The following is a 23,009-nucleotide window of genomic DNA, read 5'->3' as shown; positions in this document are numbered from 1 at the left end:
CAGCCATTGACTCAGAGGGACCAAACAGAGGCTGAAAGGACTTACCGTGTTATATCTGACCCGTCATCACAGATTTGTGACCAGACAAGTCAGTGTTGACACATTGTGCACCTGTTGCTGACTAACCTTTTTTTTTTTTTTTTTTAAACAGAAGACGGAGGTATAATCACCAAAGCGCAAACAATGTCGCCCCCTAGTGGCGATTTTCATCATTGCAAAAGTCCTAGCAGCAGACAAACAAGCTCTGTTCCCTTCCATGGACGAAAACAATCACAAACACATGACAGTTCAGGTGTTGCACAACTCTGGGGAACATTCCTGTTTGTCACAAAGTCCGTCTGGGTGACAACCTGTTAAAAAACAATGTTTGAATATCTGGTCCAACTGGCTCACCTACTGAACACCCACACCATGCACACTGATGTTGTTCAGTATCAGGTGTCAGATGAGGTGTGTCCTGGCACAGAACTAAATAAGTTGATTATGGATAAGCCCTGTGGCACAAAAGATCCTATTTGTATGTTCATGTAGCTTTGGCACACTCGGGTGATTAAAGGCACGCTTGCCCTTACATGCAGGCGGGCACCATACACTCATAGAGACATCAGTTTTTCCTTGACATCCTTAAACAAGGAGAGTCTGTTTTTGTCATCACACAAAGAGTTTTGTACCTGCTGTTTACAGTAAATAAATGTGGCAAATTTACAGCACGCGTCAATTATACCCATAGTTGATCTTGTAGGGCATGAAAACAGTGTTGTTATTACTGACAAAAAGTAACTCCATAGTACAGTTAGCAGTTGTTTATTTATTGTTTTTCATCATGACATCAAAAGAAACATTCTGCCAGCATGGCTAAACCTAAATGAAAAGATTCTGAGTACGGGGATGCTACAGTCTAAACTCATTCATGTGCTGTGCTCTAACACAAGCAGAGGTTAGATGTGCCATTCAAAACAGGTCACTCACACAAAAAAGCAATAGAAAGCATAAAAGTCCCAGCCAGAGCTCACATTCACAAACAAACGCACCATACTGTAGATTCATAGTATATTTCAAAATGCATACAGAGCCAGTCCATTTGATAAGATGTTGACATTCTCTTGCATTGAAATGATTCAGGACTGCGCTGTTACATTCCCCTAAATGACTTTAAATCAGCTTATGAGTAAATGAGCATCTGTGAGTTCAGTAGTAAAACCAAAAGCTATAAAAAAACCAAATTAAAAGTCAACCAAAGCTCATAAATAGAGATAGACCTTTTTTTGCTGTAACTTGCTTCAGTTAGTACTTTCTTATACGTCACATCTTATTCTGTTTACAACACAGTTCATTACCAGACAGGTAGGCCATCAACCCTCAGCAAAATGTAAAACATTGTAATGTATTCACATGTTTTTTGAGTCAAACATCAATATCAGAAATCAATCCTCAAAACCTTTTTTTTTTTTTCACTTTGACAAGAAAGAAAGATTCAACTGTGATGTTTGCCACGAATCCTTTTTCTTGAAATGCAAAACAGCAATTCTGTTAATTACCAACTGAAGTGTTCAGACATAGAGACACGTGATCCTGACATGACAGTACTTTACGATTCAACAGCTCATGTATGTATATTCACATTCTTTAACTCAAACTATTGTAAACTCTTTTTAGGCTCTATAAAAAAAGTGAAGATATAAAATTGGACATACAGTACATTTGAGGCGCTTTTACAGAGCTACAGACGTTTATCTGCATAAAGAGTATGTCACTTATGAATCCTAGTTTCATTGCATGCAACGCTTATTGTTCTGTCATTGTAGGACAAATGAAGAGTAAATGGAGGGCAGATTTTTTAAAATATTGCTAATTAATGTTTTACTCTGTTATAGAGGTGCTCGACTCCACCCCTCAACAGAATTCTGCATAGTCTAAAGTCCCTTCAGCCACTATGTCCGTTGGAGCATTTCAAAGTCCAGGAAAAAGAAAGTAGGAGTACATGTTGAACATAAAAAAAAAAAGCCAAAGAGAGTGATTTGAGATAATCAGGCTAAGTGCAAAAGGTTTTAAGAATCACAATCAAAGGATAAACCTTAACAATATTTAGCTTTGATAGATTTATCAAGTAGAAGTTTGACAGTGTCAAGGCAATTATTATCAACTCAGGTGAACTCAGTGAATTTAAACCACCTTTGACTCAGACATGAAAACATGAACCTTTTCCTTTAAACTGCCGTCTCACCGCAGTTTATTTGCTGCGATTCGTTGCACGTGTTTGGATAGTAACCCTCCGAGGCGGCAGCTCCTCGTTGGTCTGATTGGCCACAAGGTCCTGAAGCTGCAGGGCCCCCCCGCCAATGAAGCAGAAGGCCGGACACACGGGAGCCGAACAATCCAAATGTCCCTCCCACAGGATCCTCAACGAGTGGGCATCATAGAAGGTGACACGTCCTTTGTCACAGTCCAGACAGACTCCAAGTCGAGGTGGAAGAGGAGCGGTATAATGGTGAGGGAGGTTACTGTGGCTGCTACCGTGGGAGTGCAGTCCTCCCTCCGACTGGCTCTGGCTGTGACTTAGTCCCTGAGGAAGCAGGATCTTGCCCATGCCTATTGTGAGAAAGCAAAAGGGAGGAGAGTCCTGGCCATCCTCTGCCCCACTATCATGGCCGCTGTCCGGGTCACAGCTGAGGGGAGGTGTTAAAAAAAAAATAGAGATAAGGAAAACCTGTTAAAACATTCTATAAGCAATTCTTTATTTCCATCTTGATGACAGTAACCTTTGTAATGTATACCCTGTGACATTTTTTTAAAGCAAAACAATCCATGTAAATTAAAAAAAAAGTAGTAATATGTGGAAATGGAGAAACATCTGAGTCCTTCCCTTTAGAAACTTCCCCAAACCTCTGTTGAACTGTTCTCACTACATAGCATTAGGGTCTATGTTTGAAAAATGTAAGACTTAGTTACCGAGGGCTTGTCATGTCCTGGGGGAGATGAAACCACTCTTGTAGCTTAACCTCCTGCCCTACTCCCACCTGAGATTTAGAGAGAGAGAGACAGAAAGCTTTGATCATGCTCATCCATTCTCTTCTTCACCATATTACAAGCGAATTGAATCTGTACAACACAAAATAATTTAAAAAAAACAAAAACAAAGGACAAGCATTCCATTCACCTTGACCAGGTAGGACCCAGGCTCCACAGAACAAGCCCAGTAGTGTCTCCCTTGAGTGACAGCCACGTCAGCGACCAGAAGGTCTGAGGTCAAGTGGCAGGAAGTTAGTGTGCGGTCGGCTGCCTGAAGGAGGGAGAGGCCTGGCACACTGCGGGCGTAGGTTTGGCCTCTTCCCAGTGCCAACCTGTCAGCATGCAGCCCCCAGCGTGAATCCAAAGAGAAACTCAACACTGAGAGGACGGGGAAAAGGGGAGTAAAACATAAAATGTAATGAGGACAGAGTAGGGGGGGGGTCTTAATTCTGGTACAATTGATCTAATGCAAGTAGAGCTGAAGAAGAGTGAGAGGAGGTCACATATAAAGAGGCAGATCATAGAAGTAAATCTGAGAGAAAAAGCAGGAGAAGGTTGTTTTATCAGGAAGAGGAAATAAGAGAAACAGACTTAACAATCGCTTTATGAACGTTATGTTTTAACCAATCAGATAATTCCTTTCGAGAAGCATTTGGTGAAATAAGGATTGTTAAGAAGAGCAGCAAAAGAAACGACGGACAAACATGCAAAGGAAAAACTATTTCATTTTGGAATGGATGACAAACCTGAATCAAGAAGTATGGATGTTGAAAATGTCTGACAGGGATGAAACTGGAATGCAGAACAAAAAAGGAAAGGTTTGGTGCAACTAGAAATTAAAATGAAGTAGGAATGAAGGGATTGGGAGAACAAACAGATTAGTTAGTCAATCAACCCGAAAAATGGCAAGAATGTGAAAAAGAATCCAACAAAAAATGTTGTCACTAGAAAGAAGATATTTTTGAAATGAAGGAAATAAATATATATATAAAAAGACAACGATATAGTATGTTCTATAATAAATATTTGTATCTTACCAGGTGCTGGTGGAGTCTGGAGGTAAACATCCTCACTGTACTCTCCAAACCCGGCCTTGTTGCAGCCTCTCACCCTGAGCACATACACGCTGTCCATCTGCAGCCGGTCAACCACAGCACTCGTCCCTCTCACCTCATCCAGACGTAGCCACGATGTTGTGGCATTAGGGGATCTGATGCCGCCCCAGGTGGGTGCGGCTCCTCCCGCTCGCCGCTGGTACTCAACGGAGAAGTGCCAAGCTGGGGCCGAGTCCTGGGGGAGGCGCCAGCACAGAAAAAGCTGATCATAGGCAAGCGTCTTCTGTGTGTCGATGACTGGGGCCATCGGGGCTATGAAAGAGACAGAAACAGGCAGGTAACGTTAATCAAGCAATATCACACAAGAGGGAGTCCTGCTATATGTTTTGAATATTGTCATGGCTTGGATGCGGTCTCAAGCACAAGGCTACATGCCGATAAAAGAAGATTATTACTCTCATGTTGATATCCAGTACAGCAGCACAACCTTGAGTGGGATATTGCTTTACTACAACACCAGGACCAAAGTATGGAAGTTGGTCTGGTTACTGGAGAGGTGCCAGATCTATTTTTCAGTGTCCTTGAGAAAGGTAACAAACCCCAACAGCTCTGGTGTGCTGACTTTGTAGTAGCCCTACTCTGATATCTCTCCATTAACACATGGCCATATGTCTCTTTTGTGCATGTGTGTATTTTAGATACATGTGTGTGAGTCACACAAGATCAAACCAAAGAAGATAATCCATCAGCATGTCTCACAATAAGAGAGTGTAAACCAGGATTTCCCCTCTTCCCCCTGTTTCTGACTGTTACTAAGCAATTCATAAACATTTGTCAGCCTTTATGCTACTTTGTGTTTGTCTGCAGGTTACAATTTGAAGTTAATTCTATTTAATGAAAAATGACAATTTTAGCCATGCAAAGTTTTTAAAGATCCGGACATTCCCTGTTTGCTGTAAGATTAATTGTTTGATATAGGTTGCTTTGTGAACAAATGCTATTTAAAACACCTGAAGAAGAGTCATTCCTAAAGTTTAAAGCCCCTGAGCTGTTGTGTGCTTTATCTCAGGACTCATAGAAAGCCTCTTGTCCAATTTAAAGTAAATGTTCAGAACTAACTGTAATACAATAAACATCACTTAATCATTATTTCACTTTTACTTTATTCAATTTGTGGAAACAAATAATCATACCACGTATGAACTCCAAGCCTTGGATGAGCTTCACCTCCTTGGATGCATCGAGGTGAAAATGTCTGAAGCAGGGATCAGCAGAGGGAGACAAACACTGGAGGTGTTCTATGGCCTTCACAAGCCTCACGGGAGAAAACACAAAGAGAAGATGAATACAAAAGGAAGCTTAAAGTGGTGGAAAAAAATTAAGTAATAGAAGAACAGAAATGAAGCAGGGACCGAGCAAATTATTACAACTACAAAGAAGATTCAGATGCAGAAGTGTGTGTGTTACCTGTTGTGAGTGACTCTAGCAGCCAGTACAAAACAGGGTGCATCAGTCTCCTTCAGCAGTTCCTGTGTGTAAGCCATCAGGCCTGCATGCTCCAGCAGGCCTCGCCTCTCTGAGACCTGCGCAGACAGGGCGTCCTCCCTCCTGCTGCGGGATCCCTCCAGGGCCAGAGCCAGGGTCCCCTGACGCTCGGCTACTGCTGCTCCCAGCTCTCTGATACAGTGGGTGAGCTGATGCAGAGCGACTGTGCTGTTTGCCTGGAGAGAGACAAAGATGAGGCGGAATTGGAGAAAGAATGTGAAAACTGTTGTTGCTGGTTGAAAATATAATAATAGATAAGGAATCAAAACACAGTGCCATTGCAGTTGAGTCATAGGCCTCTAGAGGTCCCACTCATATTAAGAGACACCTCAGTTGCAGCAGTGGTTAAACTGAAATGGCTGGTGAAGGATTTCCATTGTATAAAGGATGATAAAAAAGAGTTTATATTATGTTGTTGTTATTATGTTAAAAGTTGAGCCTGAACAACATATGTTATACAAAGCAGACAAGGTGCAAAACAGAAGTGAAGATGCTTCACCTCCATCTGTTTGATTGCAGCTTCCAGTTGAGTGATCTGACTCTGTATAGTCTCCTGGTTGGCCAGTATGAAGTTCATTTCCTTGGTGACTTTTTCCTGGAAGAACACATCAAAAGGTGACACCTCAAAGCTGCAATCATCAGATTAAAACAGTCCAAAGCAACTAAACACAAACTCACCTTGAGGGCCTGGTAAGCCTGTGCTATGGGCAACACTTTGTGTCCATGGTGGACACGACGAAGCTTACAAAGCGGGCACAGCAACCTCTGGCAGTTACGACAATACCACTGCATCTTCTCCTGCTCATGCTCTGCGCACGTTAAGACCTAGAGCACAAAAAGAGGATAAAGGTGCAACGAAAGGAATAGAGGAAGCTGATGTATTTGATTCACAGAACACATGAGGAGACAAACCTTTGGACGAAAGTTGTTGGTGGGTAGAATGTGTTCGTGCTGAGCTCGAGGGGTTCCCCACGGGTGGTAGAGTTTGAAACATTCGTTGCAGAAGTTGGACTTGCAGTCGGCGCAGCCCTTGGAGGCCTCCAGAGAATGAGGAGGCTTACAGAAACCACACATGATGGCCACACTGCCCAGACTGATAGTCTGCCTGTACCTAAAGGGCACACAAAGGGTTTGAGGAGAAAGGGAAAGGGTTACAGCAAACTCTGTAGCATGACAAAAAAAGAGTGCTTTAAACTTATGGAAGGGGAGATCGAGCTCATCCCAGCTTGCCCTGCTTTCTTTTTTGTAATTTTTAACAGCATGACCTGGATACATCACCAGCAGCTGCCTTGTTAGTGCATCCTGCGCAGTAAAACATGCACCGTCACACTTTCCTGACCAACACAACCACAGCCTGGGGAGGGAGCAGCTGCACTCATCAAACTGCTGCGTGTGAAACTGGGAAACTGCTTCTCCCCATAACTCTCTCTCTCCCCATCTCAGTGCACTTCTTTCTTTTTTTTTTTTTAAATAGCTCCTCTAGCTTTGATCTTCACTATTTGAACTGATAAGAGAAGGAGATGATTAACATTAAAGGGATGACAAGTCTTTCGCTCCGAAGTTCCTCAACAAAAGTTTGGTGAATCTGATCCAGTTTTCCTTGGAAGAGTACACTGCAGATTTGAAGCTATCCCTAAAATCAGGTTGAGCCCTGGATCAGGAGAAAAGGAAACATTCATTACTGAATTACTTCATTGAGCAAAAGATTTCCTGTCTCATATATAAAAAAGTATTGACTTGGCTTATGTTCTGCCTCTCCTCAATGCCTGCATGACTGGTCAAGAGATTTTTATTAAAACCTTGATTACTATCTTTATTTTACTCCTAATCAGCTTTTCTTGTTTATGATTCACATTTGAGACAGCAGTTTTAGCATTGACGACACCTGATGTTGCCAGTGGTTCTTTGTGTTAAGAGTGTATTCATGGTGTTTGTGTGCACAACATACCGCTCCACGATGCGCTCCAGAGTGAGGTTGCGGAGGCAGTCTGTCAGGCCTTTTTCTCCAAGCTCCACGTCCTCTTGACAGGATGGACATGGGAACAGCATGGGGGGAGGGGCGGCGTCCTTCCGCCTCCGCCCTGGGTATGTGCCGCACACTAGGAGAAGGACACAGGTGTAGAGGAATGGAGGTGAAGAAAGAAGGGGACATAGAGGAGAAAAAGGTGAGGATAGACACAGTATAGAGAAATGGAGAAAACGTTAATAGGAGAATTCTTTTTGTCCCTAAATGTTATATATATAGCACATGGTGAAAAAAGAGGGGTTATTTCACTGCGCAAAACACTATTTGCTTACCCACACACAAATGCACCTGCATGACAACTACTTACATACTCAACTCTGCTTATGTGGCTTTGCTCTACATGCACATGAATAAGACATGATATGACTGCATACATCATCTCTGGATGTATGGGGGGATATAATATTAAAATACTGTAAATCTCAGACTCAAAGAGGACAGTGATATCATATCATGGTATCATCATTACATTTAAATAATGATGTCACTCTTAAATGACTCAGAACTAAAATCATTCAGCTATCTATGACACAAAGAGCCAAAACCGTATGCTCATTCCTGTTACAGAATCATCACATTATCCCCCAACCTGTTCTGAGGACACGTTCCAGGCGGTCAGGGGTCCTAGGTGCGGGTCTGCAGGCCTGTCGTGGAGAGCGGGTGTTCGGAGTGGAGGCCGGTGAGTTTGGCTCCGGAGGGAGATCCGGAGGAGGGTAACCTTTATGTACCAACACCTCAGCTGCACATAGCAGACACACGCTGTGCTGGCAGGGCAGGAGGATGGGCTGCTTCACCATTTCATCACATACCCGGCAATGCAGCTCCTTTTCCATACTCTTCATGTTGGACTGCAGTGGTTCAAAAAGGGAACTTAGTGAAGAGAACTGTGTAAAGGCTGAGTCACAAGAGTAAACAAAGAAACACTGTTCTTTTCATTTTGAGCCTTCTATGACCTAAAAAAAAAAACTGTATGAGGTGTGTAGGTGTCAGGAGTGAGAAGGGGAACTGCAGCTGACACTGGTTACGTGGACTGATGTTGTATTGAGAGCACAGGGAGGGCCAATGCGGAAGAAAACATACATCCCTTACTTCAGGTGTTAGCTAGATTCTTAACAGCTTAAAAAAAAATAAAGATGCAGAATTAGCTTAGCACACTCTGGAGGACGATACCATGATTTGCTAAACGAGATATGAAACCATTTACAGTGTGTGGTGAAGCATTTTCAAGTCAAGTAAAATATGATAAATACAGCTCTCAATTTGATACAGTCATTTATTGACTGATGTGGTTTTACTGGTTATGTAGGCCCTTTCCCAGTGTAGCATCTCCTAAACGCAGCATCCCGTTTCTATGACAACGCGCATCATCCCTTCTCTCACCGTGTCCGGGCACATAAACCATTTCGAAGCTACCACGGGCTTCTGGAGCTAAATGCTAACAAACATAATTCAAAAATGTTAACCATCTGAAATCCAAAGCTCTATCTGTTTGGCCTATATGTGTTATTTGTGGCCTTGCTTTCATATTCCACCCCACGGTGCTCGACCCATTGCCAAAATATATATTTGATTGAATAGATGCCAAAAAAAAAAAAATGTTGGACAGAATAAACAGCCTCACATTCCTTCATTACATGCGCAACCTGTGATTTAAATGGGCTGGGAAAGAATATGGAAAATGTCACACTGAGAAGGAAGGAGAGAGAAATAAATTCGGCTCACATGGTTGAAATGATAAAATGATAAAATGAACGTCGTACTTACACTAATGCGAACCAACGCGTCCATGATAGAGGTAAATGTTTGTAACTCCTCTTCTGCCATCTCTCCACGGTGTCAGCCTCTTTGTGGAAGAACGAGTGAAGCCCTGATGCTGGAGAACCGGGGGACAGGTTCTGTAAATCTTACCGAGGGAAATAAGGGAACATGCACAGACAACCAACAGATTATCTGTCGGTTGTTTTCCTCCCTTGGTGTGTGCTGGTGCCAGTGCTGGATACTGGTGCGCACACACTGATTTTTTGTGCTGTCTTTCTCGAAGCACCGATTCGAGCTATCGTAGAAATAATGGGGAGGAGTGGGGGGGGGGGGGGGGAGATTAGGGGTCTGGCTAGACCAGGGGTGGGCAACTGGCGGCCCGGGGTCCACATGCGGCCCTCATCAACCCTCAAAGTGGCCCTCGGGTCAATTGTTTACATATCGATTAATTGGAAAACGTGACAAAATCTGCCGTGAAATCATGAAAACCAGAAATATGTCCTTAATAATGTTTGATCACTGGTATATTTTGAGACATAATCGACTTTATTCGTTTTTGTACCCTACAGTTTGGCCCTCTGGCAGTGAGAATTAAACGAATGTGGCCCCTCGCTGTGGCCAAAGTTGCCCATCCCTGGGTTAGACTATCACCTCCAGATTGGACGATGACTGAGAAGATGGTAGATTGCTGACCTGTGAGAACATTATTTGTATAGTATGCTTATTTGTCAACCTCTGCAGCCCCACTAACTACGATTCAACTATAATACCTGTCCAATCCATGCAGTTTTGCGAAACTACCCTTATTTATTTTTAAATCCTACAGCCAAAATGTATAGAGCTTTTAACAGGGAGCATCGCTGGGTGTTATTGAATTTCCTCTGCCATGTTTCTATGCTTGTTACTCTCCATGACAAATTGCTTGTCGCCTAGTTTCTCCAATAGACTGTAGGTTTCTCCTCTGGTCGTTAGATGGCACCAGTGTGTTACAAACACACGTATGGTCCTCTGTCAATTGTTGTCCGTGTCCGGAACCTTTGAATGTTGTTGTTGTTGTTGAGTCCGGTCTTTAAATCAGAATGCACGCACTATAGTTGGTGTTGTCGGTTGTTGTAGCAACCGTGTACTGAGCGCTACAACGTTGTGTCTGCTTCTGGCTTAGTTGGAGGATTATGTTAATATTAGTTGAAGTAGGAATATTACTGCTAAAATAATGGTATTCTTCTTGTAGCACTAAGTCTTTGTCTGAGACGTAAATATTTGTTTGTCATGTCGGCTGTTAGCAGTCTTGTCCCTGCGCGCTTTTTGACAATCACAGCTCACCTTGTCATCGTTATCACCATCTTTTGGTCGAGGGTAAGCAGAGATGTTTTTCCACCCACGCTAGTTATTTATTGTCATGTTACGCGTTTAGAAATTAACAATAGTTTCCTACATTGTGTGTTGGAAGTATGTTTTGTGTCTCAGTCTGAAATGTTTGTGTCGCAGGAAAACAACGTGACGGCCTGCTTGCCTTTGGATTTCACACCAGAACAATATGAGAACGAAGACAGAAAGTAAGAAAACACTAGACCATCAAACACACACACAGTATGACATTTGACACATGAACACTTACGCCTTATGTCTCTCTCTGTCATAGGTTGGTGGTGGGGTTGGCAGTCACTCTCGGCCTCTTTGCTATCGAGTTAGTTGGGTTCTTCTCAGGAGTGTCCATGTTCAACTGCAGCCAAGGTCTCCTGTGTATCCTTCAAAAAGGTCTCTGTGGCTTCATGATCCATGATACTTGAAAGCTGAGATGTTGAAGTGGGGCTCTGGTACAGAAGGGGAGATTAATTTTTGCTTACAGCTACTGATAATCTCAAACCAGGGAATTAGTTTCATATCGAGTAACCTTTGAGAAGCCCTCTGAGTTAATCAAAGTATAAAAAATGGTTTGAAAAAAGTGGAGGAAAACTTAGGACCAAAAAACATTGATATAACTGATCCAGGTCCAGGTGTTTAAATCATAGGGTTATGAATAAAGTATTACCTTCCATAAGCACCGGGGGTTTGAGGGATTCCAGAAGCGCTCATTTTGTCTCTCTTTCATATTTAAAAAAAAAAAAAAAGAAGCTATTTCATAAACAAGCACGTTTATTCTTCAGTTAATATTCCATAACTCCAAACTCCTTTAATATAGCAACAGGAGTCCATGCCAGTGCCACAGTGGCTCTGCTTTTCTTTCTTTTTGAGCAGTGGGATTGTGACATCTACTGGTGGATCCTTGTCATCTGCAGGTTAGTTTAAATGCTTTAAGTGTTTAAGTGCTTTTTCCCTGACCGATATCACCCCCAGCATTGGCTGTCCACTGCAGTGCATCCGTATCCTTGTCTTTCTTTGTGTTTGAGAAGTGGGAATGCTGGACATATTGGGTGATTTTTGCCATATGCAGGTTAGTATTTGTAGGGGTGTTGATATACATGCATATATTAGCTTTCAGATATGACAGTTTTAGGCTCTCAAAAAACAATTAGGTCAAATATAGTATATATAAGGGATGCTGCTATGTCATCAATTGCTGCATTTCTATCTCTGTGCATCTCTTCCTCTAGTGTTCTACCTGCTTTTGTGGAGGTCGTCCTGTTTATAGCTGTTTTTGGACTGAAGAAGAAACCTTTATGAAAGAAAGGCTTGGCGGGAAATGCATCAGGTACAGATGCCCACAGCTGTTTCAAGAATGATGAAGCTACTGAATGTCTGTGAGTCAGTGATGATCCCAGAGGAGTGAGCTGAAGAAAAAAAAAACGGACTTATGTTCCTGCATTGGAACAAAAAAACACCAAGGGAACATACAAGAAACTGTCTGAAATTATTTTTGATAAAGTTTTAATATTTTGATTCAATAGATGCAGAGAAGCATGTGACCTTTTCGTCGAACATGTCAAGAGTGGTTATTTTAGGAAGGAAATGACTCTCTAATCCATTGTTCAGGGAATGAGGGCAGACTTTTCAGTGAACACTTCAGTTTTTTTTGTTTTGTTTTTTACAGTCTTTCTGTTATTTTTATATTGAAAGTTTTGGAAACTTCTGTGATTCCAAATAAATGTTGTACCATTTTGTCCTAAACTGTTAATGTCTATTCTTTTTGCCCTGAACGATTGCAACTCCTGGCTGTTCTGCCTCCCAAGTGCATCTTTTTGACAGCACACAGTTTACAAATAGCGCCGTCTTCACCCAAAAGAGGTTCAAATAAAGTGAAACACAACAGTTTATATTTTACGGGACATTTGAGAATTATTGAAAAGTATTTTAAATAGACACAAAACTCTATGGGAACAAATTAAATGATGTTAAGGGAATGTTCTAATATTTTGTACAGGTTTTCCTATTACTTCAGGAGTTTGGTTAATTTTAATGCTCAAAAATGTCAAGAGCCAAAAAGGGTTTTCTTATAGAATTGTCCTTACGTAGCTGAAATTAAAAATGATGTATGACTGTAAAGTGTATAACGGGGCATAAATATTTGATTGACCAAGTAATAACATTTAGTTTGGTTATATTTTCCTAAAGAAGATTTGCTGGAGATCATTTTTAAAACAGTAAAAAAATAATTCATCAGTATATGTTGTTCAATCCATTTGTCATTTTGTGCTCGGGCTTAGAAAGTCTGCACCTGGGTTTGAACTGTTAATTGAGAAAGTACTTTTTGTAAGTTGTCATATAGTAGAAAAATACCTTCATGAAAATCTTTTAGTAATATTACATTTTTAATTGTTTTAGGTAAGGAACATTACTTTAAGAAGAAAATAAATCTTACAATATTTTTCATGAACTTGTAGGCATATAATAACGATACAAGTATACATTTACGTACTTGCAGCTTCTACTGCAAGAATAAAAAGAGCTGAAATACGAATACAGTACAGCTTTGTTGAAGCCCCTCCCCTCCATGACTCATGACTCCTCCCACTGGTCCCACTTCTCATTATGTCCGGGTGCTGAGGTTTTTTAGTTCCTAGAGGCTGGACTTTTAGCTAGCTCAAGATACATACATATAGTTTATCTCTTGGTCGTTGCAGGGGCTTTAATTCACAACTGAATCATGGGTATGTAATGCATTTTGAATGTTTTATCGAAGTTCTCTCACCAAGCAAGACTGTAGTCGCATAAAGATGAGAAGAGTTCATTTATATGTCCAGGCTAGCTAGATAAAGCTAACGTTAAGGAATATACTCGGCTACTTTAGGTGACGTAAAGCATTAAAGTGTTTGTCTTTGTTGTATTTGTTACTACAATACAATACGCATGCACATGTATTTATTATTAATATTATGTATGTAGAGGGTTTCATTGTGGCCAATAATTTCCTTAGCTAGAAGCTAACAGCAACTTGTCGGAAGTGTTTATGAATGAACACTGACGTGGCGTTGCGATATAGAGAGCTGAATGATTTAAATAGACTCTGTACACTTTAATACAAGGAAATGGACTATATTGTAAAATAGATGAGTGACTTATGCAGTACAAAGTCTATTAAAATCTTCAAACATACCTTGTTTGTCAGAAGTCGACCCTTGTAGTTATAAATGAGCGAAACAATACATGTTTTACTACCACATCCTGTGTTGCACTAATAATTGTATTGTAGTTAAATGTCTGCGTCTTTTCTAATGCAGAGCATAAGTAAAAAATAAAAAATAAAAAACAAGTTTAATTCGTATAAAAAATGGCCCCAAAAGCTGTATTACAGCGCTATACCACTAGCCTCGTTTTCTTCAATTGAAGACTTGTCTGACCTTTGTTGATGACTTTCATTTCCATCTGTGTTTTAAAGGCTTTATTCTTTATATTTGTCTTATTTGACCCTTTAGCAGTGAACACAGGAACCTCTCTAGTGCTGTCCAGTCTGCTGTCAGTGCTGGTGTTTGCTGGGATGCAGATGTTCAGTAAACAGCTGGGATCTACTGAGTGGCTCACCATCCTTGGAGGTTTCCTGGGCTCAGTCCTCTTTATCTGCTCCCTCACCGTATCCTAATTTCATTTCCTATTAGCATGAATTGAGCCGCTTAGATCGTTTTAGCAAATCTATAAACTAAGAGGTTCTGCAGCATTGCATTGTTTTAATAAGCCTTTTGTTTTCAGTTATCCAATGCTGCTGTTGTCTTTTGTCTACAAATTCTCCAGAAAAGAATGTTACACCCAAATTTCTGCCTTAAATAATGTATCCGGTTACCTTCTCATTTGCATCTATACATTTCTCTGAGGTTTGTTTTACCTTAACTTAATTTCCAGGCATTTAATAATCTGGAAAACTTGATTTTTGGGAAGGGATTTCAAGCCAAGATATTCCCAGAGAGTAAGTTCCTTTCTTTTTTTTTCTGATGTGTAGTATTTCTGTAGAGATGCTGCTGCTCAACTTTCCCTGAAACATAAGCAGTCTTGATTATTAGAGTTTTTATTATTTATTTTATTATTCTGCTTCTGATGCTAACTTTAATTATTCCATCTCTTATTTTCAGTCCTTGTGTGCCTGTGCCTCTCACTGTTTGCCTCTGGTCTGGTGCATCGTGTTTGTGTCACCACATGGTATGATAAAGTACCTCTGCATATCACAGATACATTCTTCATCTTTATACACTTATGGAAAGCCGCTGAATATATTTTAATCTGCCTTGTCTTTTTTTTCTGTCCCAGCCTGATATTCTCTCTCTTCGCCCTGTACTACATCAACAAAGTATCTGCAGCTCTCTACCAAGCCGCTGTTCCCACAGCGACACCAGCCAAAGCAGCCAGCAAAGGAAAAAGGAAGAACTGATCAAACTGTTCAGCCCATCTGCAATCAGTAAATGACTCAATATAACACAGGTGCTAATGACCACTACAACACAGCGCTAGCATATTTTTGTGTAATCTCTTAATACAAAAACAATCCTGTGTTGTATTTGTCCAGGCTTCTAAAAGTCTGTAACCAGTATGTCATCAAAGTTCTGTTTTATTTTATCTTGTATTTTTTTATTCAAATTTGAACAATGGAGAAATACCGCTGGTATTAGACATTCCAATATTTTGCTTTGCCTTTGCTCTGTTTTTACACTACTGGCTGCAAAGAGATTCAAAGATCCCATCATGTTATTTGTGTATTCATCAGTACACCAAATTTCTTTTTTGTCGTTTAATTCATTTTGTAATTAAACTCTTTAAAAGACTGATAGTGTTTCTGTGTGTGTGTGTGTGTGTGTGTGTGTGTGTGTGTGTGTGTGTGTGTGTGTGTGTGTGTGTGTGTGTGTGTGTGTGTGTGTGTGTGTGTGTGTGTGTGTGTGTGTGTGTGTGTGTGTGTGTGTGTGTGTGTGTGTGTGTGTGTGTGTGTGTGTGTGTGTAACCTCATGCATCCCGTTTGAGGATGTCAGTCTATTTGTTCAGGTGGGTGTGGTCATATCCTAAAATTGTGAGCTGATGGAAAATCATGAAGGAAAAGGCAGGGTGAACAAATAAACCAGCGCTGGTTTCTCAGATAAAAAATATCTTTTACTTGTCTTTGGGTTGGTAAATAAAAAAAGAAGGCCAGTATGCTACAGACTTTACTGTAAAAAAAAAATACATTCTCTTTTTGGACATTTTTATTAGCCCTAGTTTAGTTTTTAATTTGGGAATGTTGGCCTTAAAGTGAGAAAAAGGGTTTGTGGTAAAAGGCTTCAAACATGAAAGGAGTGGGATGATGATGGGGGGAATCAAAAGTTTTCTCATTACAAACTCTTCAGAACTCTGCTCAGGTATTTAAAGTTAACCTTGAACCAGGTTTGACTGGGCTGCCCACAGGTAGATTAAATAACTTAATAAAAAGTTGAATATGTAAATAATGTCTACACTGTTTTCATTGCAGAGTTAAATCTGAGTTGTAGTCATTGAATATTTCAGTTAAAAGTGTGTCGTTCGGTAAAATGCATCTAGAGGTAATGTGTGGAGAGGATCAGAAAGCACCATTAGAGTCTGAAATACCCCTTTGTTACACATTTTTCCAGGAAGTCTGTTGCCCAGGCTTGCCCATGTGCTCTATTTCCCAACATACTCCATGTGTTACTCTAATGTGCTGTGATGAGTGATGACTTGCTCTAAGTGTACTATCCTACCACCCTCATAAACTAAGGCTGGACCCGATCATGTCAAAGAGCAGATGACATTTAAAAACTCTTCAAAATGATCATAGTCTCAAGCAAAGCGTCACATTTAAAGATAGCAGCGTCTTCTCTTTATGTGTTGTAGTCACAGTAGGGTGGTATGTTTGCACTCTACGTTATTAGCACTCCCTCTCTCTCTCTCTCTCTCTCTCTCTCTCTCTCTTGTCTCACATCCCTCCCTGTCCCTCCCATCATTACAGGGCGTTGCCGAGCTGACTACACTTTTTGGTATAAACTTTTAGTGAGCCCCTGAACTATTCACTCTTCTTAAACTTCAGTTCCTGCGTTCTGTGTCCTGGTAAGTTCAATTTAAGGATTTTAACACTTAAATCTGTTGCCGTTTTTTTTTCCCCGTGTGCGTTTCTGATGTGCGATTTTGAATTATACGGATCATTTTCTAAGAACAGTAGAGACCTCGGTTGTTATTCTTGCTCGAGACCTAAAAACTTCATACAAAGCTTCCCCTTTCTCCTACTTTCGGTTTGGTTTGTTATCATGTTTTTCTTGGGGAAACTGAGGCGTTGCCGGCGCATTACGCACAGCTTCACGCTTGTGACATGTAGCGGCTGGTCCTCTTATCTCTCCCTTCCCTTATTTTTCTCTTTTGCGTTTTATTTCTCTGTGCTTCGTGATTGTGAAGATCTCATTCGGAAAAGGTGAACTGAAGGGAAAGGAAAAGGGAGAGTAGGTGCCTTGAGATAAGGATTTGTCTTTTTGTATGCAGAAAATGTTGTGTGATAGCTGAGGAATTTTCTTCGAGTGCCAGAAAAACCAACACCCACTTACTCCTCTGACAGCCTCGAGATGAAGTTGAAATCTTAAGCACCAAAGTATACTTAAAGTCATTCAATAAAGTAGGTCAGTTAAAATCATTCTTTCATATATTTATTATAGTTTATAGCTTTTACACCTCAATACTTTTTGTACACATACTACAAAGAGGATTGTTGAATTAAACAATAGATAAAGTCCTTTCTGTATTCATCATCACGAGTCAGTTTATTTGTTGAGGATACTTTATGTCAATAACCAGAATACACAGAGTAACTATTGCATGAAGGTTATAAATGCAGTGGAGTGAAAATTACAAGACTGACCCATATTGTGTTCACTTAGCCTACTTATTTACTTTTCACCACTGAATAGACTTTCTTGAGCGGCCCTATTCTTTTCTTTTAATTGAATACTCAAATGTCCCAGTGTCAATTGTCCATTAAAAGTTTGAATCTTACAGAAGTAAAACCTTTAAGAGTCATTAAAAGTATAATCTTACAGTCTTTTCAAGTTTAAAGGGGCCGTTTTTTTTTTTTTTTAAATATTTATTTTTGGGCTTTTATTGGAGAGCTAGGACAGTGGAGTTGGAAATCAGGGAGAGAGAGAGAGAGTGGGGAGTGACATGCAGGAAAGGAGCCACAGGCCGCCCACTTTGAGGACTATAGCCTCTGTACATTAGGCTTGCCCACTAACCACCATGCAACCAGAGCCCCATAAGGGGCTTTTTTAATATGAATTTTGTTCTTTATATTATAATGTAGTTTAATATATGATAATATAGACAAGCTTTAATCTCTGTAAGAAAACATTCTGCACAGTGACCTACAACAGCTTTCCTTCGTAATTAATTCCTAAACTCTTTTTTGTTCTTTTTTTTACAGCACCTGCTACTGTAGCCATGACTCACTTAGAACACTGCATGGAGACCCTAATTACAACTTTTCACCACTATGCTGTTCAGGATGGTGATGGAAAGACCTTGAGCAAGAAGGAACTCAAAAAACTCATTGAATCGGAGCTACCCGGCTTCTTAAAAGTAAAAATCTTTGATTGAAGTTCCGTCTCTATCCTCAGTGTAAAGCCGTTTACATATCTAACTTTGACTTTACATCTTTCTCTTTCCTGCCAATTCTCTTTCAGGCCCAGAACAATCCTAAACTTGTGGACTGCATCATGAAGGATTTGGACCTCAACAAAGACGATAAGTTGGATTTTGAAGAGTTTCTTCCGCTGATCGCCGGCCTCTCCCTGGCTTGTGAGAAGATGTACAATCTCCATCAAAAGAAGGGCAAGAAGTGATGAGCAAATACTAGAGGAAATAATGATACTGTTGTTTTTTTTTTTATAAAATCATTTTGTGTCACAATATGTACAAGATTCAAAAGTAAAACAATGCTGTTACCTTCTGTTTCACTTCCTTATTCAGATTGTCTTTTTACACATGGTTTTATACGTTCTCTGCCAGCTGACATGAGATTGTTGGAGATGGGAGGAGTTGTGGTAAAACAAACAAGAGGCTAGAGCGATACGAGGTTTGTAAGGTTTTGAGGTGAATTCTTTTTGACAAAAGTGGTGTTCACATTCCTTTGTTATCACACTTGTGCAGCACTTGCAGACATTTTGTTTTATGTTTAAACATGCTAAAAGAGACTGAACATGACATGAACTAACAAACACTGAATTCTCTACATTTTGGTAGGAATAAAATAGGTTACAAAAAGCAGATAAAAGAAATGTTAAGAACACTGCAGATTTTAGGAGCACAAAAATAATATCTGTTTCAAAAGTCATGTTTAAAGTAATATTAAAAGGAAATATACCAGATTAAAATGTAAATATTACTTCTTGTTGCAACACAGTCATAATAGTTTGTTTTAGGCAAGGCGAGGCAAGTTTATTTATATAGCACATTTCACATAAGACATCAAAAGCATCATGACAGAGGCAAAAAGAAACGTAAAAATAGAAAATTTAAATATCACTATCACAAACAATTAACACCATACGGACATTCTTTGGCATTTTTACTACTTTCATACCCAATATAGAGTCGAAGCAGCTAAACAGAATTCAATCAGGAGAGACTTATTTGAGAATGAACAATTATTTATTTCACAATAAATGTGCAACAATTTCGAGTAATGAGGCCGACAGCAGGATAGGATAGCCCTTTATGGAGTCTAGACACTGGTGGTGAAGAGGATGTAGGCTCTGATGAGCCTGGATCTGGACTCTGCTGAGCTGGAATGGAGGTGACTGGGGTGGTGGTGGGTTGCAGCGGTTGCCCTGATATGACAGAATGACCGTGGGAGAGAGAGAACTGTTTTAGCATTTGGCAGCAGCAGGATGATTGGTTGAGAGAGGTTGTGCCCGAATCTGGTTGGTTAATTACTTAAAGAATAAATGCCCATTATCAGCTGATCACCAGAGCAGGTAGAAGGAGGAAGTAGTTTAGGTTGAAGTGAAAGGATGAATGAATTTGTGAAAGAATATAACCAGTCTTCCTGTCTGAACTTACGCTGAGCTCCATTTCAGGCATGTATACTTTAGCAATGGCATCAAAGTAGAAGGTTATATCTGCACAAATATGTAAAGAAGGAAACTTAAAGCAGTTAAATCAATAAACGAGGTATTCATGTGGAACAATAGAGAAGGAGCCGTAGAGCAGCTGAAGGTCAGCTGTAAGGAAATGAAAAAATGCCAATGACAACAGAGTGGTTCCTGTGTGACTCATAGGAGGGAAAGTATCAAGAACAATAAAGTTCACAGAGTCATCCTATAAAGGAAAATAATAAAGCTCCATTGTTTGAAATGGCTAACGAGAAGGTTATCAGTGCTGTGCTGGTTATTCATTATTTGGTACTGATTTCATTGCCATCAGTTAAGAAAATTATTTTGGGTGCCACAAAATACAGATTAAATATATTGGTTTTGGAGAAGGTGTGGTCCCAGCTCAGCCTGCATGTCAGCCTCTGATCATAGGCATAAAAAAGAGGGGATTATTCACAGTGGGTAATGTATCGTCCTCTAGACACCACTAGATGTCACAAAAGTCTAAGGGAACATTTTAACGGCCTAAAAGTGGTTCACTCGGGATTCCTCCACCCACATTAGCCTTGTTTTTCATTCAGTAGGCAAAGGTAATGTTTTATGAAAGTGAAGGTTATTGGATTCAAAGAGGGTTTTTGTGAGGCCCAGCTTGGAATGAACAAACACAAAAAGTTCTCAGTTTATTAAGTCCCAACAAAAACCAGCAGATAATCAGAGATTGTAACAGAAAAAAAAATGTGTTATAGAATATAGATGTAATGATGTTAGTGTAACAACACCCTTTTATAAATAATGGTTAAGTATAACACTGTGGATTATTGCTATTGAACTGACCGGCTGGACACATTTTAACCCTTAGTAATGATTATTAAAGGTTTATATTTTCTGAGCTGACAGGACTGAAATCAACCAAGAGATTAGATGTACTCCTCACAGGAGCTTAAATTTATAGGAATGAATGATTTGTATTTTGAAACAACATTTCGCTGTCCACGATTAAGTAATCCTTTATTCCCTTTATTCAAGGAAAAATTGACTGGATCAACCCTATAGTCACTACTTTTGAAAATAAGACTACAGAAATTCAGTTTAAGAGTTTAAGAGCAAATTACAAAAAATACTATGTGTCATAGTAAAAATGTTTGAATTTACACATTTAAAAGTTTTATAACATTTATCTTCTATAATCCAGTCTCAATCTGTTAGGATAATCCTCATCTTTCAGACTAAAGTTTTCCAAATCCCACGCCAAAATTTTGAACAACACAAACAGGGGTTTTATCCAGATAACCAAGATGGAATACCTGATGAAATAACATTTAGTTATCCCTTTATTCATTGATTCAACCCTGTTTTAATTTGTCCAATCAGCTTTAGATTTTACCCAATTAGATTTTAAACAACCAGGCCCTGGTAATTTGGCTAACTGAGAATACAGGCTCATGAGTTTGCACTTGTGAGATCACATTAATTGCTGTATTCTTTTTTTTTTTTAAACTGCCTTAGAAAACATGTTCAATCAGTACAGTGATGATGTACATAATGCAGAGCTACCTCTGCAGAGGTACAGAACCTCCCCAGCAGAGAAACTGTAACTCACACTCCCACCAGCAGAGTGTGGAAAGACCAAGTTTTTTTTGTAATTAACGTCACATGATCCCTCGTCTCTGTGTCCTTTTCCTCCCCTGCGAGGAGAATCTGATAGCTTTTAATAAGTGAAAGTAATATGGCCAAAGGGAAGAGAGGCTGGTGATGCCGAACTGACCCATGAGAGGCACTTGGCAGGAGGGGCGAGAGAGAGAGAGGGCGAGAGAGAGAAAAAATGCTGCCTTTCTTCTGCTTTGCAACCGATGAACGGAAAATGCAGTTTGGAGTTATGTTACAGTTCAGAGAGATGCGTGAGAGTACGTCAGGATCAAATATGACTCATATTCAGCGTAGTGAGGACTGATGATGATTGTATTTAGTTGAGTTGTAGTTAAGGGCAACAACTGACAGATACATTTAAGATGAACTGTAAAGAATAGCAACATTTAGTCCCCTATTTAATGTGTTTTTATTTTGATCCTTGATAATGAAACGAAAGAAGTAAACAAAACTTCAGGAACCAGTTTGTAAATGGACTGATTCTGGAGGCACATTCCATATGAACAAACACTGGGAATGGGACTTAAACGCATCGTTTTAGGCATGGATGAAGTCTGCTCATTGTAATTTTCCACTCCACAGAGCAGCTCCTCAATGAAGGGGACTGCCGCGCCTTAGATGAAATACTACACTGATTACACTCTAAAACACAGAATGTCTACAGGAGCAGCAACATTATTCTACACACCAAAAGTTTTATTCAGGTTATACTTAAAGCTTTGAAACAGATGCTTGAGTCTTGGTGGGTGGAGCAGGGCACATTTCCACTGCATGAATCACAGTGTGTGAGTGTGTGAGTGTGTGTGTGTGTGTGTGTGTGTGTGTGTTTTGTGCATGCCACTGGGTTGGTCTTTGTGTGTTGGAAAACTTCTCTGCTCTCTTTAAGAGGAGGCTTTCCCACTGTCTGAAAACAGTCTCAGAGGAGACAGCTATTCAAACGGACGGGATCTCTCTCTTTACCTCGTGAACGTCAACAACAAGGTGAGTACTGATGAAAAATTAGATGGTAGGGGATAGGTGGCAAGGAAGAAAATGAAGGGTTTAATACAGATACCGAACATGAAAGATACCTAAAAATGTTTGTTAACTTGCACTTTTTTAATTGATTCAGTTCGAGAGGGCATTTTTCAAGCTTTCTTTTCATTAAACTGCAGAGAAAAGAAGCTTCAAGCATTCATCAACCACTTTATGAATCTTCTGCTCATGTCAATAAACATTAGTCTTACAAATAATCCCTCTAATGGACTGCTTTAAAGACACGTCATGCTGTTTAACTCTGAGTGTTGGAAAATATATATTTCTGTTCCTCTTTTGTTTTAAAGGTTATTATCTTTCTGCCTTTCTGTAAATTCTAACCCCTTTTGTTCCCTGCAGACTCAGCCATGGCTCGTCTGGATCAGGTCATCACAAACATAGTGGATGTTTTCATGGAGTATGCTGATGATGAAGGCAAGAAAGGCCAGCTAAACAAAGAAGAGCTCAAGAAGG

At 40.0% G+C, this 23,009-nt stretch overlaps 4 protein-coding genes across 5 annotated transcripts; 3 read left to right on the top strand and 1 right to left on the bottom strand.

The window, feature by feature from the left end:
• Positions 1-788: 788 nt before the first annotated feature.
• trim46a (tripartite motif containing 46a) lies at positions 789-9,696 on the bottom strand. The gene is made up of 12 exons (XM_020637460.2): positions 9,400-9,696; positions 8,225-8,483; positions 7,558-7,708; positions 6,522-6,720; positions 6,288-6,434; positions 6,109-6,204; positions 5,532-5,785; positions 5,258-5,379; positions 4,047-4,376; positions 3,158-3,387; positions 2,950-3,017; positions 789-2,666 (listed from the first exon to the last, which is right to left on the bottom strand). The coding sequence occupies exons 1-12, from the start codon at positions 9,457-9,459 to the stop codon at positions 2,231-2,233; spliced, it is 2,352 nt and encodes a 783-aa protein (XP_020493116.2). The 5' UTR covers positions 9,460-9,696; the 3' UTR covers positions 789-2,230.
• Positions 9,697-10,462: 766 nt separating this feature from the next.
• LOC109986682 (transmembrane protein 107) lies at positions 10,463-12,395 on the top strand. 2 transcript variants are annotated; one of them, XM_020637440.3, is made up of 5 exons: positions 10,463-10,749; positions 10,882-10,949; positions 11,036-11,136; positions 11,731-11,827; positions 11,988-12,395. In XM_020637440.3, exons 1-5 carry the CDS (start codon positions 10,663-10,665, stop codon positions 12,055-12,057), a joined length of 423 nt encoding a protein of 140 aa, XP_020493096.1. In that variant the 5' UTR covers positions 10,463-10,662; the 3' UTR covers positions 12,058-12,395. The 2 variants fall into 2 exon arrangements, with proteins under 2 accessions (XP_020493096.1, XP_020493094.2); XM_020637438.3 differs by lacking the exon at positions 11,731-11,827 and adding an exon at positions 11,576-11,672.
• A 929-nt stretch (positions 12,396-13,324) lies between these two features.
• On the top strand, positions 13,325-15,581 carry krtcap2 (keratinocyte associated protein 2). Its single transcript, XM_020637421.3, has 5 exons — positions 13,325-13,481; positions 14,247-14,401; positions 14,668-14,731; positions 14,895-14,961; positions 15,070-15,581. Exons 1-5 carry the CDS (start codon positions 13,478-13,480, stop codon positions 15,188-15,190), a joined length of 411 nt encoding a protein of 136 aa, XP_020493077.1. The 5' UTR covers positions 13,325-13,477; the 3' UTR covers positions 15,191-15,581.
• A 1,112-nt stretch (positions 15,582-16,693) lies between these two features.
• s100a10b (S100 calcium binding protein A10b) lies at positions 16,694-18,725 on the top strand. The gene is made up of 3 exons (XM_020637426.3): positions 16,694-16,848; positions 18,206-18,360; positions 18,465-18,725. Exons 2-3 carry the CDS (start codon positions 18,223-18,225, stop codon positions 18,621-18,623), a joined length of 297 nt encoding a protein of 98 aa, XP_020493082.1. The 5' UTR covers positions 16,694-16,848; positions 18,206-18,222; the 3' UTR covers positions 18,624-18,725.
• Positions 18,726-23,009: the final 4,284 nt, after the last annotated feature.

This window comes from Labrus bergylta, chromosome 8 (assembly GCF_963930695.1).
Source record: "Labrus bergylta chromosome 8, fLabBer1.1, whole genome shotgun sequence".
Taxonomy (NCBI): Eukaryota; Metazoa; Chordata; class Actinopteri; order Labriformes; family Labridae; genus Labrus; species Labrus bergylta.
Note: the sequence above shows the minus strand (reverse complement) of the source record. Positions and strands in the feature narration are given on the sequence as shown.